General features: G+C 33.9%; 1 protein-coding gene across 3 annotated transcripts in view; it reads left to right on the plus strand.

Moving 5' to 3' along the window:
• The window catches only part of LOC103820323 (cadherin-10), a 53,720-nt gene that overhangs the window by 22,424 nt on the left and 10,045 nt on the right, over positions 1–21,251 (plus strand). For 2 of the 3 annotated variants that reach the window (XM_018926898.3, XM_050970820.1), the window contains exons 3-7: positions 8,767–8,886; positions 9,482–9,649; positions 14,638–14,825; positions 17,707–17,960; positions 19,484–19,620. In XM_018926898.3, the coding sequence (XP_018782443.1) occupies positions 8,767–8,886; positions 9,482–9,649; positions 14,638–14,825; positions 17,707–17,960; positions 19,484–19,620 (867 nt within the window). The remainder of the gene's footprint in view (positions 1–8,766; positions 8,887–9,481; positions 9,650–14,637; positions 14,826–17,706; positions 17,961–19,483; positions 19,621–21,251) is intronic. The other variant, XM_050970821.1, reaches the window with a different exon arrangement.

Below are 21,251 nucleotides of genomic sequence, written 5' to 3' on the forward strand. Positions count from 1 at the left end.
TACATAATAGAAAGAGAATGGCCTCAGCAAATCTGTGCAGCAATTTATGGAAGCATAATACTAATAGCTTCTTGTTCTTAATATTTCAATCTGCTTTCAGTTTGTGATTGAATCAGTTTTTAAAATTCCAGCAGTCATCAAGTGGTTTTTATTGTAAAGGAAAATAAATTTGAAAAAGAAAGATAACGAAATCTGACAGATGATTGTGTAGGCCTGTACTGAAATCTTATCAAATCAGCCACATAAAGAGGAAAACTGAAAAGACTTCCACCTTTCTGTTCCAAAGCCTAACGAAGTATAATACCAATTTACTAACATACTGGTCAGTTTTCCAAATTTCCATAAATATATACAGCTTTAGGCAGAGCATCTTGAAAGTGCATCCTGAAAGAACATTTCTGGAGCATTTTCTAGAGAAGCATTTGGCAAGATTACGGGAGGGCTGAAAAAATATGTCTCAGAGTTTCAATTTTATTCCTCATGCTTTTTCTGTAAATTCAAAAATGCATTGCTTAAAACACAATTGGAAAGATATAAGAAAATTACTCATTGTTTTCATTAAAAATTATGTTATTATATAATACTAAGTTTTAAACTATTGTTTCTTCATTTCACCAGTCTCAATTCCATAAAGAACATTTTTTTCTTCAGGTATTCTCAAACATTCTTGGTATTCTTTCAGTGCTTCTAAAGTATTCAGGTTACAAGGTTCCAGTGTATCTGTACAGCTGTACACAGACCATAAAATTTTGAAACTGCAAAATGTCAGCATTAAAACAACAAAAAAATGAGATAATATGACAAGAAAAATATTTAGAAAACAGTAATTTATAGAAAAACAAAGAGCAACAAAAACACCAGCTTGGGTGTTAACCTTGTCTCTTGCATAAATAGCTGTGCTGAAACAAATGGACTGCATTTTGTCAATAAAATTATAATAATTAAGAGAATTATAACCAGTTCAAAGCTATCATGTTCCTGGATTTTATAAATGCAGTCATTCAGCTGCTAGAGTGACTGACTGTCTACCTGATAGGCAGCATTTCTTTTAGCTTTATTACTTTTAGCTTTATGCCTGCTCCCTAGAGGTTTATATTCATCTGTGGTCCATGAGAGAATGACGTGATTTTATAAAGTATTCATCAAAGTTGATTCATTTCTTCATAAAACTAATTTAATTCTCCAACTTAAAAAAATCTACTCAGTAATCTGAAAACTAAAAGCCAAGCAAAGAAGAGGAGAAATCTTCTAAAAGAATGAGCTGCATAACTCTTTTGAGAAAAATAGAACTAATCAGAAATTGTGAAGTCATTATCTTAAAATTCTTCACGTTTTGGTACAACAGTAATATATTGTCACATTATTATTACAAAATATTTTTAAATTAGTATTTTTTCTGGCATCATACAATTCAAGAATTTTTAGTACAGCAACTTACATGAGAAATTTATGAAAAAAGGAAGAATTGCCTTTTTTTTTTTACGACTTCACTTCCCCATTCAAAGGAAAATAGGAAGAAATTCCTACATTTCTCTATTTTTCTCTCTCTGGATTTCTTTTTTTTTTTTTTTTTTTAGTTATAGTATTGTGAGCAGTCCATTAGTTGCCCCGTACTGTTGGCCATGGGCTAAGAAAGTGTCAGGCTTGATGTAAGGAATGCAGATAGAAGTTGCAGTCTTTGATGCAATTGCACATTACGTTGAATGTCCCCTGCAGTAGTCACTTCTGTGAGAAAGTAGAAACAGTTAATTTTTCTGTAAATGTCTGCAAATATTAAGAGGAGTTCATGATATTAATATTTTCACAGTGATAGCTACCAGGAAGAGAAATTAAAAAGCTAAATTACTATGGCCCTTACCTGAATAGAGATGAGTTATATGGTTCTATAAAAAGTGTGGTACTATCAGGACAGTAATATTTTCATTATCTAACCCAGGATAGTCAACATGCTGTGGCACTATGCTCTATTTTGGGAGTCTGAGAAAGAGAGATATTGCTGGAACCCCACCCTGCCTTTCCTGGGTCAGACCTGCCAAGCAGACAGAATGCCATATGATGAATTCCTGGTCTTTACTCTGTTCCACTTCGCTGAATGTCGTGACTTCAGGGATAGGGGAGAATGGTGACAAGTTCCTGCCCAGTCCTGCAGGTGCATCTGTTCCATGACTACCTCACTGTCACAGGTGCCCTTGCAGGGGCAGTGCTGATCTCCCCTCTCTGCTGATTTGCAATAGGACACTAGAAAATGGAATGGAATTGTGTGAAGGGAAGCTCCAATAAGACATTTGGAAAAGGTTCTTCATCGAGAGATTGGTCAGTCACTGGAATAGGCTCCCCAGGAAAGTGTCAGAGTGTCTTGAACGCTTCTCTTGGTCATACGGTTTAGTTTTAGGCAGTCCTATGAGAAGCAGGAAGTTGAACTTGTGATCCTTATGGGTCCTTTCCAACCCAGTGTATGATATGATTCCATGATAGCATTATCCACAAAAATACATCAATATTTTTATAGGATGACTTGCACTCCTGCTACTATTGGTACATCTAAGTTCAGTAGTTTACTATCAATCAGGTCTAAAGGCTGGACCACTAGACAGCCACATAAAAGTATCCAAAAAATGTTTTCTACGATGCCAGTTTATTCAAACCAACTGAACAGAGAAAGATCCTTATATATAAAAGTAGGATTGTATAGTATAGTAAAATGGGGTGAAAAGAAAAATAAAATACATGCAACTTTCACTATCAAATGTGAAAGATGACCTTGTGCACATAGATGGTGCAGATAGAGATTTGATGTCATGCCTCTTATTGGAGGACAGAACACTGGAATAATTCTCTTTGTTCATTGTTTCCAATTCCTGTGGAAGTTGTCATAATCTTTTATATTTATTTTCACCACACAAGTGATGTTTCATAGATAATAAATATTTACTCTTTTTTTTCTTTGTTATACTTTAAATCCATATCAGTCTTTAATATGACTACCAACTCACAACTTGTACCTGTGCCTTGCATTTATGTTGTGCTGTGACTGTTCTCAAAACCTTGGCCATCACCTGGTGGCTGCATTCTCTGTCCTGGTACTGAATATCAATGTTTCAAATGGGCTTAATCTTATCTCTACTTTAAAAAGGGTCAAAAACTCCAAAAGTCAACTATTCTGCAGTTTTGCCACTGTGTTGTCTATTTCTACACATCTGTACTGCAGCTACAATGGTGAGGTGTTTATATGAACGTTGTATGCACTTATCTGGATACCAGAAAGAAGACAAACATGGTATCATATCATACCAAGAGAATAATGAAATGCTTATATACCAAAAACTTAAAGTGATTTAAATGTGTGCACCCTTGGAATACAAGGTTTGCTCCATCCTGAAGTTTCTGTACTAGAAGGAACAATATGGTGATCAGGAAGTGAGAAAAACACTATTTAGTCTTTATCTACTCCATGTGCCTCCATCCATAAACCTTATCAAACATGATGTAGCCATGCACCAGCCTCTTTCAGACCACAAGAGCAGTTTTGATTTCTTCCTCCGGTTGTGCTACTAACCAGACAGACACCGGAGGATATGGCCATTGCTATTATCAAATAGAATGTCTTGACAAAGGCCCATAAATTCTTTGTTGTCTTGTTCATCATTCTTTTGTTGCTTATTAAACATTGAAAAGACAGACATAAATGGGCCGACTTCAGGATCTCGCAGCTGGGTCGATATCCGAGAAGACAACTTATTCTTCTGAAGTCTTTGTACTGATTACTGGATTTTCATCTTCTTTCACTTTTTCCTTTCCTTACTTTCAGAGTTTGTGACCCAGAATATTCTTACGGTTTTGACTACAGTCTTCTGCTCTGTCCATCATATTTTTTACCTATCTCTTTCTGCTCATTTGGAGATTTCTTTTCAGAACTGCAGATAGTCTATTTTCCTCTAGATGGATTTTCCCGTGGAATTTGCCTATTAGTGTATTTTAGAAAAGTTTTCAGAACTTTCTATTTAGACCTCTTTTTATATACCTATATATTTTCACAGCCTATATATTCTATAATCATTCCTTATCCTTATTGCATCTTGTAACTTTTCTGCTTCTAAATTAGGGATATCAATGTATGATTCAGAAGATGTGACCTCCTTCTAGGTTTACATGTGATGTACAGGGTGCCCTGTTGGTCCGTCATCTTTACCTCTTGTTAAATGTTTTTCTTTCTCTTTAGACAGCAGTTAGAGCCACTTAACTTTTTACCCTAGCTTCTTTTATACTCCCTCATTAGTGCTATTCACCAGTTCCCAATGCTTAGTACTCTCTGCTGTGGAATTCATCTTACAGCACTTCCTTCTGGTTTCCTACTAACAAAGATATTTCAACATCTTTTTTTTTCATATGAAGTTCTCTCAACAAACCCTTTTCCATCTTCTGACTTAGGACATTTCAAAAACCCAAATCACAATTTTTTTAATTTTTTTACAGAGTTTTCTTTCACTCTGCACACAATTCCTGCCATTAGGAAATGAAACAAAAAGCTTAAAAAAATCAAAACAAAAACAAAACAAAAACCCACCAAGCTAAAACATTTTTCCTTAAAAAGGACATCTTAAAAGAATTTAAATTATCCACTCATGTGCTTTTTTTGCAACTTATTGTTTTCTAAGTTACAGGACTACCTTGTAGTCAAAGATCTTTCTGACATTGAGTGCTCTGAACATGCAGCCTTTTTCAGTTCTTTTCTGTATTCTGCAGCTTGAAATAGATTATTTCAGAGGAAAACGTGTGTCATTATTTCTGGAGAAAATAGGCGTCATTATTTCCTGTCTTTTCCACTAAAAACAGCAGAAAATTTCTGTTAATTTGCCTTGTTATTTGTATGGATAATTTACTATAGAGGGTACTTGCTCTTGTTAAGTATCACATAACTCAGCTGGGAGTAAAGAAAACAAAGCCTAAGTATAGAATCCAGCTCTACAGTGGATATTTTGTGGATTCCTTTTCCTAGATAATTATTTCCAGTGATTTTCATCTAATATGTATGCATCATAAGTGAATTGTGAGGTCAAAGTCATTAATACTTGTATTGTGTTTGAAGATGCTTGCAGAAAACAGCAGCAAGGGCCAAATATATTAATTACTGTTATAGTCCTAAACTCTAGGGAGAGTCAAACACTATAATTAAAGTTATGTTAAAATATGCCTTCTGAGGACTACAACAATCTGCCAAAAGACTGTTTGTTTCTGGGCCAAGTTTACCACTGTTGAATTCTAGTTCTTGGTATGTAAAATAGGCAGAAAAAAACAGAATGCACTGGTGTGTTGATAATAACATAGATGGTGCCTTATTCATAGATTCATAAAATGGTTTGAGCTGGAAGGGACCTTAAAGATCTTCTAGTTCCAACTCCCCTGCCATGGCAGGGATGTAACCTACTGACCTCATGGTTCAGAACGCCATCCAACCAGGCCTTGAGCACTGCCAAGGATGGGACAGCTAAAGTTTTTCTGGGAAACCTTTTCCAGTGCCTCACCACCCTCACAGTAAAGCATTTGTTCTTTATATCTAATCTAAACCTGGTGTCTTTCAGTTTGAAGCCATCCCCCCTTGTCCTATGCCCTTGTAAAATGTACATCTGCATCTCCCCTGTATGTAATCACTGTCTCCTTTATGCACTGCTATAGAGTTCAGATTAGGCTTTAAATTCTGAAGGTCAAAGACCAGCTTCATCAGAAGCAACCTGTGACTATGTAAAAGACAGAGCAAGATCTAGACCAAGTGAGGATTATTAAGTGATCTGGGCACTGCAGTTTTTAAGCCCTGGCATAACTGATCATCTTCAAAGCCTTTGGATTTCCGGTCCAGGTTTCAAACCAGAACAAACAAGACATTTGTTTTATTGAGCATCAGTGGTCTTCAGTGTACTGAAGTAAAGCAAAATAAGCTGGTGCTTTGACAGGTGATGTGCAGAATTCTTGATGTGGCTTCTGTCAGGGTTTTAAAGGACTTGCTGATCCCCCTGTGGAAGCCTAGGGAACACATCTATTTTCCTCTCATAGCAAGGGCCAAGATCAAAGGGGAGTTCTGCATCCTGAATGGCACTTGGAAGTGTAGCAGTGCCCTTGCACTACTCCTCCCAGGTACCTGACCCATAAAAACCAAAGCGCTGAGGTAACATTAAAAAGTAAAGTTCATCGTTGCTGCATTTGGGTAATAGAGTGTACATTGTCCTGAATATAACCCACCAATTGCATGGTGTGAAAGTGATGAAATTAAGGAGCACAAGTCTCTTTCCACAGACTTTAAAGGGAATAGGTACAAATCTACAGTTTTCAGAAGTTTCTGACTGTTTTTTTTTTTTTTTGGGGGGGATGTATATATGCAACCATGGTCATTCCAGCTGGAAAGAAGCATAGATGATATAATTTGCTCTGTTTAATGTGCATGTGCACTGAGAGTATTAATTAATATATTCATTATGAGACCCAAATACGACAGTAGTAACTGTTAGACACATATTATTACATTTAAAATATAATTGTTTTAAATATAATTTAAATTTATTAAACATTATCTTCAGATTCCTTCCACATTATTCTTCAAAATGTCCTTATATTTTTAAACTATAATGAAATAAAAGTCTCATACAATTGACCTATTAATAGATATGTCTAGTATCCCAAATGAAGGAAATGTGAAAACTAGAAAAAATAAATTATTCAGTTACATGTATTAAAGTATTTATTTTCATGTATTTACAATGTAGAAGTTTCTGATTAACACATCAGGCTGTTGTGGCAGATATCTTGATTATGACTGCTCTCTGTTGTTTCGGCTATGAAATAGAGGAGTTGTAAACTTTATTGCACAATTCCATGTTGGTCAGTGTACTCAGTGGCTGGGGGGTTTTTTGCCTTTTTTAAACTTGCAGCATCTAGGTTATTGAACATGATTTGTCTTATCCTTCTTTTACACAACTCCTATTTCAAGTTACTCTTTAGGAACAAGTATACTGTCTAGCACTGCAGTTTCTCTGTAGTAGTAGGATGGTCCAAAAATGCATTTCAGAATCAAGACAACACTCTTCAGAACTTAAATATATTACACAGAAAGGCCTATTCACCTTTTAGCAGACTAGGTATATGGACATATATCTACACATGAAGTTCAGTGTGGCTGAAGACATGAGACATTTGTGAATCATAGAGACAAAGCTTTTAGAACAGACCTATTGTCCCCACATTCTTATTTTTTAAAAAAGTTCAAATTTTCAAGTTCAGCCATATTCTAGATTGTTACCAAAGCAATCTTTAATACAATAGAAAGTTATTTTCTCTTAATTTCGTTATACTTGTGCAGCAATTTTTATCTTTTAAATTCTATTTTGTGTTTGGGTCATTTCTCTGTTAAATTCATTATTTACTCCATTTTAATAGGAATAATAAAACCAGCAATATGCCCATTTTGCCTTCTTTATGAGAAGCCAGTACTTTTAGGGACTCACTGAAACAAGTATTTCAATTCCCTAGCAGTTGAAAACTGAACATTTTGGAGAACTTATCTCTGTTTCAACAGTTAGGCACATGCTTATTCCTTTGAAATTGGTGCTATGATTGAATAATTTACTTGTAAAAGGTGGGTTTGTTGTCATGTCATAAAATCCCAGACAAATGGAGAAATGGCATTTATTTTTACTTGTTTTTCTATGTATGTTAGAATAACTATATAATATAGACAGACAGTGCAGATAATGTGAGGTAGTAAAGAGTTGTGCCAAGGGTCCTGGATTTACAGGTGCCTTTTTTTTCATATTTGGTGTGGGAGTAATTTTATAGGAATTGGGACAAAAGGAGAAAAAAGTTTTGAAGTCTTCTGATCCTCAGATTAGACTAGCCCATGGCTAGCCAGTCATGTGCTTATGATTATTGTTTTTCCTTTTTTTTCCTCAGTTCTTTCCTATATACTTAAAATAGTGTCTGCACTTCGTGGATGCACAAAAGGGAGGGTCCTTGTTCATACTTTATTTCTGTGGTGAAAGAGTTTAACAAGATGTAGAAAATATTTTGATTGTGGAAAAACTGTCAGTGGTAATGGCAAACATTTGATGTTTTAAAGCATTTGTATATTCTGTTAAAATTTAGAGAAAGTCTTTAAGGTTAGGAAATTTTCTGTAATCTAAATAATCAGCAGATTTCAAAGTTCATATGACAGTGTTTCTTCTGGTAATATATATCTATAGTAACACTTAGAAAGCCAGGAGAATGGATGACTTGTTTTTCACAAGTTCCAATGATCGGTTTATTAATCTTTTTTGGCATTTTCCTGCTTGTGTAGTTTCATATAATCCTGATATAATTGAACAAAAGAAAAGAAAAGAAAAAGAAAACAAACCACAAAACACCCCAAACCCATTCTAGGCAATGGAATGAAGGTATTTATTCCAATTAAAAAAGTGTCTTCTGCAAAGAGGATGTGAATACATGAAATTATTGTAGCTAGGTAAGGATAAGAATTCAGCTCAGACATAGCTATTTTTTGTTTTCTAATTAAATCTTAATGACACTTGTGGGATTACGGAAGTTTATTTTCAATTTATGTAGAAGGAGAGCCAGAATAAGGAAGAATGTACCTAATGATGACTAGAAGATCACAAATATATTTGGAAAATCCAATTAGTATTAGCTGAAATTTTCTTTGGCGTCTGTTGGAATGGAAATTGATGCTCTGACACCTCTGTGTAGTGTCACATGCACCTAAGTTGGCTTTGGATGTTTCAGGTACTTCTGTGGTCCAAGTTACGGCTACTGATGCTGATGACCCTTCATATGGAAACAGTGCCAGAATAATTTACAGCATACTTCAAGGGCAGCCATATTTCTCTGTGGAACCAGAAACAGGTAAGGAAAATTTTCATTATTTTCATTTACCATAAACTTAAAACTTTTTCTTTCATTTAAAAGACCTTAGATCACATGAAAAATGTAATTAAAAACTAACTGAAATGAAAGATCATTTCTTGCTTTTTCTCATGATTTATAACTTTTATAATACATATAAAAACTCAAGACATCTGAAATTATGAAGTATAAGTAATTTCACAGTAGGACTATTGCTTAAGATTTAAACAACATTTCTGATAAAGGCAGGCATAAAGCCTTTTTCCTTAGAAAATATTGTTCTTTTTTTCCCTAATGATTCTACTTAGATTAATAAAGGTGTTCTTTCTTTTAAACCTTTGGCACAAACATCTTGAAGCTTTTTTAGCATGAAAATGGAAAAGTACCTGTGATGTAGAAAAAGTACTCAACAAGACACAGCCTGTACAAAAGACTACTATAATTATAAGACTACAATAAAACTTATGGACAGAAATTTGTTCTTTGAACATTAAATGAACATTTTAGAGATTTATTTCAAGACTGATATAAAAAAATGCAGCAGATTGCTGCACATAATTATTAGCGATTCTGTTTTCCAATTTATTTCTTTTAGGCATCATCAGGACTGCGCTGCCGAACATGAACAGAGAAAACAGGGAGCAATACCAAGTAGTTATCCAGGCAAAGGACATGGGAGGCCAGATGGGAGGATTATCAGGGACCACCACCGTGAACATCACACTGACTGATGTCAATGACAATCCACCTCGCTTCCCCCAGAGTAAGCTGCATTTAATAGTTGACTTGTGCTGTAAGAGTTAAGCAATCACCATCTGGTTTAATTTAGAGTAAATCTAGATTATGGGGCACACATAAACAAAAGGCTTATGTGCTGATTATTATTATTAAAGCAGTATATTAAATGTTAAAGCATTTTTTTTTTGTTAAGAAACAGTTACATGATGAAATATAACTGCAGTAAACCTGGAATTCCTCCCAGGAATATGGGGAGCAATAGTAGGTGGACTTGTAAGAGCATTAGAGCAATGCTTTTGCTTTCCTTACCTATTGCTTAAATCCTACATGCTCTCCCACTGGAGAATAAAACATGTTGTATTTCTAAATATGCAGAAATGTTTGAATTGAGGTATCTGCTTAAATATTTAATCATGAAGAATGTGGAAAAGAAATTACTCAAAGGGAATCAGACAGATTTGTACTTTTTCAGCTACAGAGCTACAAAACAACATAGAAAATTTCTAAATTAAAGCAAATTACATTTAACTTTTTTTTTTTGTTTTTTACAGCTTTAGTGAAGGTTTTTATAATGCTTTTTGCCTTTTGATAGTAACGCTGTCAAGCCTTTGTATTCTCAAACCAAAACGTAAAAATATTCTTGGTCTCTGTCTGATATGAAAATGTTAAACTATGTAACATTGAACTTGCAACAGTTAAGCATTTTAAATACATTTGAAGCCTTTTGTATAAATTGAAGCAGCACTATTTGCACGATGATTTAGATTTACTTAATACGTAAAGGATTTAGAGTATCCTCACCACAAATTTTATACACTGCATAATTCTACTCAATGCAGTAGTTACTGATGCACTCACTCTTCTTGATCAAAATACCAGAATCAGCTTCAAATTATGCTCCTTATGGCAGAACTAGAGTACATAATTATGTTCAATTTAATATTGAAGTTAATATATATGCGTTCAGCTAAGATGTTTATCAGCATGTAATTTCATCACACTTGAAATAAAAAAAAAGTCATGCACCATTGAGTAAGTAGAATTTGTGCATTTCTACAAAGGTCATATTCTGAACAGAATTTATTGTTAACTTATAATTTTTTTTCATTTTCCCACAATTCTTAATTTTTTTTTTTTTGTTTCCTTTTGTATATATAAGATTTTAGTATTTCCATTGTTGTATACGATAGGAATGCTGTATTACTCCTCTCTGGATACACTGAAGAAGACTATTCAAAGAGGTGTCATGTTCAAAGCCTTTCAGGAAAAAAAAAACCCAGTTAAACTTAAGTCAGCATAGAAGCTTCAAAAGTCCATATTTATACTTTTCTTTTTCTCTTTTTTCTTGTTTCCTGAACAGTGTGGTAAATTAGAATGATGGAATCAACTTTCCAGACCATTTTAACATGACTTATCTGGGATTCCAACATAATATTTGAGATAGAGAAGGATTTGATGTAGCATCTCTGCATTTTTCTTCAATGTCACTTTAAATCAGATGTGTCATTTCCTTTAAAGGAACTTAATTTTGCTCTCATGGGCTTTTGTTGTTGTTTGATTTTTCTCTCTACTTTCTCTCTGTCAATTTCTTTGTTAGATATAAATGCATGTTTCATTGGAGCTGAAAACTAAAACATTTATAAAGATGACATATTTTACTAGATATATGAAAGTAAAAATAGCTATTGATTTAAAAAAATATATATTTAACCTCAAAATGGAAATAGACATTATAATGATTCATGATTTAACAGAGTTTAATGAGACTGCTGGAATTGAAACTGATTAAATTATTCTTATTCTATTCCAATAATAAAAAGCCCAGATGTATAAGGTTAATGAAACAATAATATTCATATCAGATTTATAAATTATCAGGCTAAGTATTAGAATTCCCATTATGTTTCCACAGGACTCAGCATATTACAGCTATATGTTTCAATAAAATGTTTAATATCAGCTTATATGTCTCCCACAAGAAACTCATATTAAAATTGGGGAAAATTGGACATAATGTATTGCATCATACATTCTAAAAAAATAAATATAGAAGAACCCTTAATTCCTCTGTTGTTTACATTATGAAACAAGGATTCTTCAGAATATTTTTCTCTTCTTAAAAATATACTAAAACCCACATAGATAACAGTGGTGATGAGATTGAAAACTTTTTTGAGGTGCTACAGAAAGGTCTTCCAAGACCTCAGACCTTGGATCTTTGTTTCAACTATAATATTTCCAGGTGTTCTCAGAAGTAAGGAGATAGTGTTGATCAATGATAAATGGAAAATGTGATTTATGGACTTAGAAGCCTGAGTCTGAACGAAACTCCGTGCACCTGAATTATGGCAGCCCATGTATCCTGTGAGAGTATAACCTGTAGTACTTTATAATATTTGCCCTTACATTATAAGCCTATTCAAGAGTGAATGGGAAGAAGGGTAAATGGAAAAATGAGATTGGTTTTTCATTCTTTATGACTGATTGAAGTATTTGCAATCCCAAGTGTGTAGACTTTAATCCTCAAGCTGATTTTTGCTCTCCTTAGTATATGGAAAAGTATTCCTTTCCTTGAATCTCCCATTTCTTTTTCTGACAGACAAATGAAAGGACATCATTCACTGGAGTAAATGCAAAGAGTAAACTACTTTCCTTGAGAAGGAAGAAATAAGATTGACAGCAGAGTTTTGCAAGGATGAGTCTACTTTGGTGTACTTTGGATTCTGATACAGTGTCCAAAGCTGCACTGCATCCCATACTTAGTCAATGCATTAAATGTATTCAGTGACAAAAGGAATAAAATGAAGCATCTCATACTATGGTGGAGATTTCTAGAAATGGATAGGCTAGATAAAAAATTATCTTTTAGATGATAAGTTTCTGGTTATTTTCTCTCTCTGTTTCTACTACCTTATTAGCAATTCATGATATGAGCTCTTACCATTTTGTAGACTAAATAATGACTGGGGTATTGTACTGGGAGTCAAAGTAGTGTCCACAAGGCATAGGGATATGGTTTCAAGCACTGAAAAAAAAATGTGGGGAGTAGTTGACACCTCATAAAAATAATTATAACATATAAATAGTTTTTGGGGATAAAAAAATTTTAAAAAAAGCAGTCTTTTACCATAGTCTCCTATAGTACTGCTTAAATACTAAACTGGGGATCATTTTTCTTTTGCTTCTTTTTTTATCATTGGATGATTAGAGAGAGATTCTCTACTAGTGAAGTATTACAGGTTTAGATATTAGAGAAAGGTAATGAAAATATTAGAGAAAATGAACAATGAAATACTCAATTGAACATCAGAATATGACTGAGCAAAAACAAACACACAGAAATAGAATGTGGGGTGTACATGGCCATAAAGAATTCATTCTCTTGCTACATGTCCGTTTCATATTAAAATATGCTTAAGTAAAATTATATGAAGAAATTAAATTTAAATATTTCAATATTTTTCATTCAATGTTTAATTGCAAACTAAACGTGAAAGCATTTCTTTTTCAATTTTTGCATTTTTGCTTTTTTGGGTCTGTCAAATGGGAACATAAAACCATAATAAAACAGAAAAAAAAATCTGTAGAGGCAGAAAAAATCTCTAATGACCAAAAAATAATAGAGTTTTTTTGTAGTAAGTGTCACTCTGTAGCTGGCTTGTAACACACCAATAATCCTCAAATGACTCATGCTTTCCTGAGTTATGATAAAATCACATTGCGAGTGACCTTCCCATACAGCCATGCCAATCTCTCCCCATGATTCTTCTTGATTGCACAAAACTAATATGCCCTTGATGGTTTTTTCTGTACTACTTATTTGGACAATGTATTTATGTGTTGCTTTTTATGTAGCCTGTCCAGCTTTTTACTGTTGTGGTAGCTGCCCTTTACCATTCCCATTTTTCTGTTATTTCAAGCATACCTCTAAGTCCTTTAACTTAGGTACTCTCTAAGTAGAACAGAAAATCTTGGTAAACTTAACAAAGGCCATAGAAGAAAATGTTTTCCAAGAGAGATTTGATGAATTCACTTTCATCTTTGAAATGTCAACTGTAGATGCATTAATTTGAAAATATTTTTTCTGAGAATTCTTCATAGCGCATTATGTCCCCCACGTGTTTTTGTAGTGTATGTTCCAACAGATTGGATCAAATATCTCAATGCTTATTTACAGTTTTCACACTAAGGCTAGGACATAGAATGCTAAAATATATGGTAAGATATTTATTTCAATTTACTGCAGCATGCAGAATGATGACAGTTTTATTCTATGTATTTTATCAGCTGTATGACACTACCATAAAGGGATATAACTGAGATAAGAAAAGTAGCACAGACCAAGAATTGTAATATTCGTAAGCCTATTTAAGTATGAATTAATTGCTTTAACAAGTATAGGCACGATTTCTGCTGGTAGATTTTTAGAACACCTCCCCCTGCATTAATGTGTTATTCAAATTTATTTAATATGATATCTTGCTATCTAAAAGCTGAAATGTCAGTCTGTTGCATAGAACTAGCCAGCAAAATCAAGGAATTCTATTCTTGTTATTGTTTTCATGATAAAATACATGTAATATATCTCAAAGATTGCCCTTAGATATTAAGGGGGAGAAAAGAAGAGTGAAACCTGGAAAGAAAAGAAGGCAGTCTTTCCAGATGATATTTCAGGAATGAAAGAAAAACGAGGACAAGAAACTTACAAGGAAAAGAAAGGCAAGAAGAGTGCAGATATAGTTGATTCTTCTCTGAGATAGAATAAAGGTCTTTATCAACTCTACTTTCTATGAATTTTTTTCCTATTATTTTGTTTTCAGTCTTCTATATAAAACTTTCCTTTGGATAGTTCTCTGCCTCATATTTAGTCCATTGTCTCGGCATTAAATGGCAAGTTGTCTAGAATAAAAAAATACCCCAAATTATGTTATCATCCATTGTGGCACACAGTGTTACTTCATACATGTGTACCAACTTGCAGGGGTCCTGAATGGCTCTTTGTCTCTTTGACAGGTACCATCCATCTCCGCATTCCTGAGTCCTCCCCAGTTGGGACGGCCATCGGCAGTGTTAAAGCCACAGATGCGGACACTGGAAAAAATGCAGAAGTAGAGTACAGAATTATAGATGGTGATGGGACTGATATGTTTGATATTGTGACCCAGAAGGACACACAGGAAGGCATCATCACTGTGCGAAAGGTGCCTGTTAACAGCATTCACTAAATGATTTTGATGTCAATGTTATGTCACAAGTGTTCACTGCTTACATTATGTGATAACACATGCTAATTGCTTAACATTTGCAAGCATCCCCCATCAGTGACTGAAAGGTACTATTTCCTTTTAAGATGAACTGGAAATAAAAGGTGGTGACCATATCTAAGATGCAGCATAGGTTCAAAGCATTGTTGTAAGCAAAGTATGAAAAAGTGGAGCGGCCCCAATGTGTAAGCACTAATTGTCTCTGTGATTTCAAATGCAGACTTCTTAAGTATTTCTATAACCTGTTTTCTTCAGCAAGCAATCAGCAGCTCACTCACTAATAAGAGACACAGATTCCCCCTCTGTGAGATTCTCATCTACTTGGGTAAGATGAGATCTGTGTGCCAGAACACAGACACAAGTTGCAAACTATATGGTTTTGTTCCTGGTTCCAGTGTGGGAGAGGGCTGCCACACGAACAATGTGTCTGTAATGAAGGTGTTGTTCCTGGTCCAGAGCCAGCTTTAGTTCTGCCCTCTGTCTTGCACTGTCAGAGCACTTTCAGATGCTTGCCTTCTAAGTCTATCTTGCAAGCAGAAATGCCACTCTCCTACTCCTCAAAAATCTCCCTTCAAGAAGTTCCTTGGTCCTTGTCCTTGGGACTTTGAGATGAACCTCAAAGAGCTCAGGCACCATTTTTAAGATAAAACATTGTTTATATTAGCTTTCCAAAGAAATGTCCTTAAGCATAGAATAATGAAATAAAAAGTGATACAAAAGATACCTTCATATCTCTTGATAATGGCAACCAACGAAGAGAAGTTCTGCAGAATGTTCCTTTTTAATTTCTGTGTTTTGTTGTGTTCATAGTCAGCGTAGTTGTTTATCTGGGAAAAAGAAAAAACTAAAAAAAACAAAGTTTGAGGTCATGTATTTTTTATTTTTCTAGTTTGTGAAGGCTTCTCTTGAGATGCTCTTTTCTTGCTTGCTTCAGATTTTCACACAATTACACTAAATAAATAGCATCTTGAAAAATGTCTAGTAGCTGAATCAAGCACAAGAAATTTCCTAAATTTTAATACAGCAGTTCCAAAAATGTCAAATACTAATGAACAAGATCTTCTGATTTTGTTATTAGCAGTCTGACAGAATTTGCATTTTTCAGGATGCTCTCTCAGTCATGAATAAATAGTTTATTCAATACCACAGACAACAGCACTAACAAGCAAGGAAGGAGATGAGAATGCTGAGTTCATTGATTCATTAAAATAGTCTCTTTTTTTTGTTGTTATTTATCCACTTTGATTGTAATTTCTGTTTTCAGTGGTGAATAACTACAAATAGCTTGTGTTCCTTTAGAAAGCCTGCAAGTTATTAAGTCTGAATTTATTATGTGCTGTAAAAGAACTTTTTCTAAACAAATTTTTCTATACAATTTGTAACAGACAAAATAATTGATTTTCCACAATTTCATATATTTGGGCAAGACTTTTCTTCATTACTGTGGATGTGCTGGAATGCCTGTATAATCCACAGGTTTCATATCCATGTTTTGCACTGTAGGTAGACAAGAAGTCCAAATTGCATGTGAATGTTGTAGCAGCAAGTTTACATATTCATGGTGCACATTCTGCCAGATTAAGCCAATTAGAATAAATCAGGACTAGCATGTCTTCTTTGCTTTAGGATTGAAGCCAGTGTCCCTTAACAGCTGAATGATACACTTTACAGACACAGCAATAGCCTCAGATCTAGGTTAAATAGTTGTTTTTCTCATTTGTATTCATAGATACTCTCCCATCTGCTCTGACTACTTTTTTAAAACAAGTCTGGGGCAGTGGGGAAACTCATTCTTTCTCATGCACTGGGCTGCATCTTTCTGCTTTTGAATAGTTTATTTAAATATCTAACCTGTCACTTTGGCATCTTTAGTGAACATTAATTAATATTTAAAAGCAGCTAGGCAGAAAAAAATAAGCCATGAACCACCCATTTTGATGAATGAAAACCACCAGTTCTATATCTCTCTAAGAATCTGTGGGAGTTAATAAAGTCTTCTTTGTGTCAGAAAGGTAGATTTTCAGCTTGCTCATTTCCTTAGAATCATTAATTAGCTAACACTTTTCATCTATGACAGCTAGAAAAATTTGAAGGAATAGAATTATTTTCTATCCAAAATGATTTCTAATTATAACCGTGAACCGCCCCTCGTCCCATTTTAAAAAGGAACTGCTGACAAAAATGTCAAATATTTTTTCAAAAAAAAAAAATCCCTTCTGATGTCGGATTCATTAAATTAAATGAAAAGGAACAAGATTAAACCCCACTGTTTCTCTAAATATAGAGAGCTTTGACACACACACCTTCCTCAAAAGACACCTAAAACATTCCTGAAATTAAAGGCTCACTATATGGGCTTGCCAATAAGAATACTCTGGTCATTTTGATTATCCAGGAGTTTACAGAATTTCCTATGAAACATTAGTGTTAAATACCTTGTTCTGGAATGTTTGTATTTCCAATCAGTATCTCAAGCATTTTAAATGCTTCTATGATTGTTTCAAATCCATATTATTGTGAAACAGCTGCAAAATTCCCTGAATAATTGTTTAATTTGCACTGAAAAATCTTTTTATCATTCATGCTGAGATAATTTAACTAATATACAGGAAATGATACTTCTAAAAACAATGCAATTTCTTGTTAGACAAAGTGACTCCTGTGGTGGGGAAAATATTAACTGTGTTGGTGTTCCCAGCATGCAGGGCTAGGTTCTGATAAGGCTTGAGCCTTCTTCAGTTTGCATTATGTACATAGGTCAACATCTGCCAATATGTAAATCTAATTTAATAAAATTTATCACAATTTTCATTTTTAGCCACTGGACTATGAGACAAGACGACTTTATACTTTGAAAGTAGAAGCTGAAAATACCCATGTGGATCCCCGTTTCTATTACCTTGGGCCTTTCAAAGACACAATTATTGTGAAAATCTCTGTAGAAGATGTAGATGAACCTCCTGTTTTCAGCAGGTCTTCCTACCTTTTTGAGGTGCATGAAGATATTGAGTTGGGGACAATAATAGGAACTGTCATGGCACGAGATCCTGATTCTGCCTCAAGTCCAATAAGGTAATACTTCAGTGTCTTTAAACACATTATTTGCTAAAGAAATTAGGATAAATAGTAATACAACATTAATTTCACATAGAGGTTATTTCTATTATTTATTAGTGTCCCAGAGATAGATAGAATTGAGAATGGTGCTGTCTGTAAACCTAGAAATATGCCAGGCAACAGCAATTTACTTGCACACAAGAGACACACAAAATATTTTCCAGGGCCACAATTCATAAAAACTTGATTTCAACTAAGCCCATCAGGATTGCTTTTTACTTCGCACTGTGAAAAGCTTTTAGTGAGCTGATGAAACAAGTTCTAGTCTTCAATAAAGCTACCATCATGTATGAAGTAAAATGAAATGCTTATCATATAAGCCAAATAGTCTTAAATATAATTTCTCTAGAAAGTAGCACATTTTTGTTTTATTCTAGTTAAGAGTTATTAAAGTAAGCTAGTAGTAAAGAAAACAAAAACATTTGAGTAAGTCTTTATTGCACTATCAGCAGTTTTTATTGGCTGTTCTAATTTCCTTTTTTTTGTTGTTTTTATATTCATTTTGGTGTTGACTTGTTTATTGGAGTTTTATTTGTTTGTCTTTCATATTTATTGCAATTGTGTGTAGCGGAGTGAGCAAACAACAGCCACCAAAACTATATAGATGCTATTTTGATACAACAGCATTTGTTTATTTGGCTCAATTTAGTTAAGTACTGCAAATGAAACCAGATGCACTTGATGAACAGTTTAGATCATTCATAAATTTTCATAGAAACATAAACATTTGTTTCTATTGTACTATATAAGTGTACTATTTAACTTTTCAAAAAATTTGGGCCCAATTCTGGCACAGATTCTAAAACTCATTCTGTATTTGGCAAAATCCTACATTTAATTCTGAATCAAAGGTTCAATTCTAATTTGAAGGCAATGTTAAATATTTAAAAAAAAAAAAAAAAAAGAGGAAAGAGAGATATTTTCTGATACTAGTTAGACACTATCATAGCATGTTGGCGGACATCATGCCTGCCAGAAGTAGAGCAACTATAGAAATATAGAAGGTCCTTTTACATCTATGCATGAAAGTTCTGAATGTGGACTTATTTTTACACAAGTTTTTTTTATCTTGATCTCTACTGAATTATATATCCTAAACAGTCGAAGCTGAGCTTATAGCAATACTTTTGAACAGCTTGTAAATTAGGTATCGTGTCAGTCTGAAGAAACAGTACATCAAAGACCATTTTCCTTTCAGGATTAAATTATACTTTAATTATACATTGAAATCCTGATTTTTTTAATATAATTCTCCTATTTTCTTGCAAAAGCGCCAGTTATCAAATATTACACTATTGCACCACATTCTTAAAATCCAAATTTTAATTCTTTGTCCTATGGAGCTAACATTCAGAATTTTCAGAAGTACTTATAGAAATTAAATATATGTCTTTTCAAAACTAACCTTTGTACTATAAAACATGTTTTCTTTGACTTATAATTTTGATGATACTTTTTTATTTTGTTGTCATATTTAGGTTTTCTCTGGATCGTCACACTGACCTTGACAGGATATTTAACATTCATTCTGGAAACGGCTCCATCTATACTTCTAAGCCACTTGACCGTGAGATATCCCAATGGCACAATCTTAGTGTTATAGCAGCTGAGATTAGTAAGCTAATTTAGTTTTTCTTTTTCCTTTCAGTTTTCCTTAGCCTGTAAAGTTATAGCTGCAACTATCCCTCCTTTATTTTCCCTCTGTCCCTTCATACTAGATGTTCTGGAAAAATGAACTGGGGGATAACTAACAGCAGCTGTCTCCTCATTGCTCTTTTCATGACCTACCTCCATCACTGATATTTAATGTCCAAGTTACTTTGGAAATGTTAGCCAATTGAATTATAAGACTGGAGTAATTATTTTTATTCTTTTTCTTGGAGGACAATTACATGATTTTGCTGTTAAAATGGGCGAGTTTAGCAAAGTAATTTATGGTTTTGTCTCTATTATTTTCTTCAATTCCTTAGTAATACTTTCATTATCTCTTCCTATGCTATCTACACCTACAGCTCTTAGAATCAATAAATCTTACAAGCTCCATTCAGTTTCATCCCAAAGCTGTAGGATTTCTTGGACCATTTAAAACACCTGTCTATAGATATTTTCATATTAAGAGTATAAAGAGAAGAGCAAATATCCTCCTAAACCTACTACATTATTGAGAATATCTTTAATCAATGGACAGAACATTTTCTAAGGGACAAAGGTCTGATCTTTGAAATCAGCATCTAAGAATCTCTTCCTCTCAAAGTCACTAATTTTTTTTAGGGCTAATTCTGTATCAGTTAAAAAAAAAAAAAAAAGGAAAAAAAGGAAAAAATACTGACCAGCAGTGAAACGTGGCTGGCAAGAGCTACACTGCAGAGGACGAAATGGAACATTTTGTCCTACCAATTAAACATTCTGTGTTTAAAAAAAAAAAGTAGGGTTTTTTTTCATAAACCTTTTTTTTTTCTGCTTTGTCCTGAGTTTGCAACCATTCAGAGTGCTGTCCCATGTTGTACAAAACATTTTCAGATTTATATAATAATGAAACTTAGCATCCTTGTATAACAAGATCTTAGTGCTAAACTTGTCTCCTTCACAGGAAACTTAAGGCAAATTTGCATTGTGGACGTATCTGGAGTAACTAGCATTCTCCACAGAGATATGTTAATTTTGGAGAAAGAAGTGGAGAGGGAGATTTAGATCTCTAAATATTTTAAAATGCTACCTGTGAAGCATGACAGAATGAAAGCAGTGTTAGAATTGATTTGGAAAGTTAGTACAAATATACAGAAGTCTACGAAAAACTGAATCCTAAACCTGGAAATTTAAATAATTCAGGATGTTAAAAAAGATCCACATCATGCTCTTTAGCAAAGGTGTTACTGATAACAAGCCAGTGTAATTCCAGCTTCTCCTAAATGTCTTTTATTTAATTTAAAGCAGAAGAAAAAGGGGGAAAATAAATAATTTGGAACAATCTGTTACTTTTGTTACTTATCCAGTTATATTAATGTTTAAAAATCATATGCTGCTTAGCTGCCACGCAGCAGAATTCCAAGAAACATCTGTGCTTCTTACACCCAGGCCTTATTTATTATTTTTGGTATGGCAACAAGATCAGCAAGTGAGAACAGGGACACTTGTATTCCTGAATTAACCTATACTAACAAAAGAGCACTCTAAATAATCATAGTATCTTGGCATTTGGTAAGGGGGAGGTTATTCTTGTTTCTGAACCTAAGGTCTGGAAATCTA

This window comes from Serinus canaria, chromosome 2 (genome assembly GCF_022539315.1).
Source record: "Serinus canaria isolate serCan28SL12 chromosome 2, serCan2020, whole genome shotgun sequence".
In the NCBI taxonomy this organism is placed as follows: Eukaryota; Metazoa; Chordata; class Aves; order Passeriformes; family Fringillidae; genus Serinus; species Serinus canaria.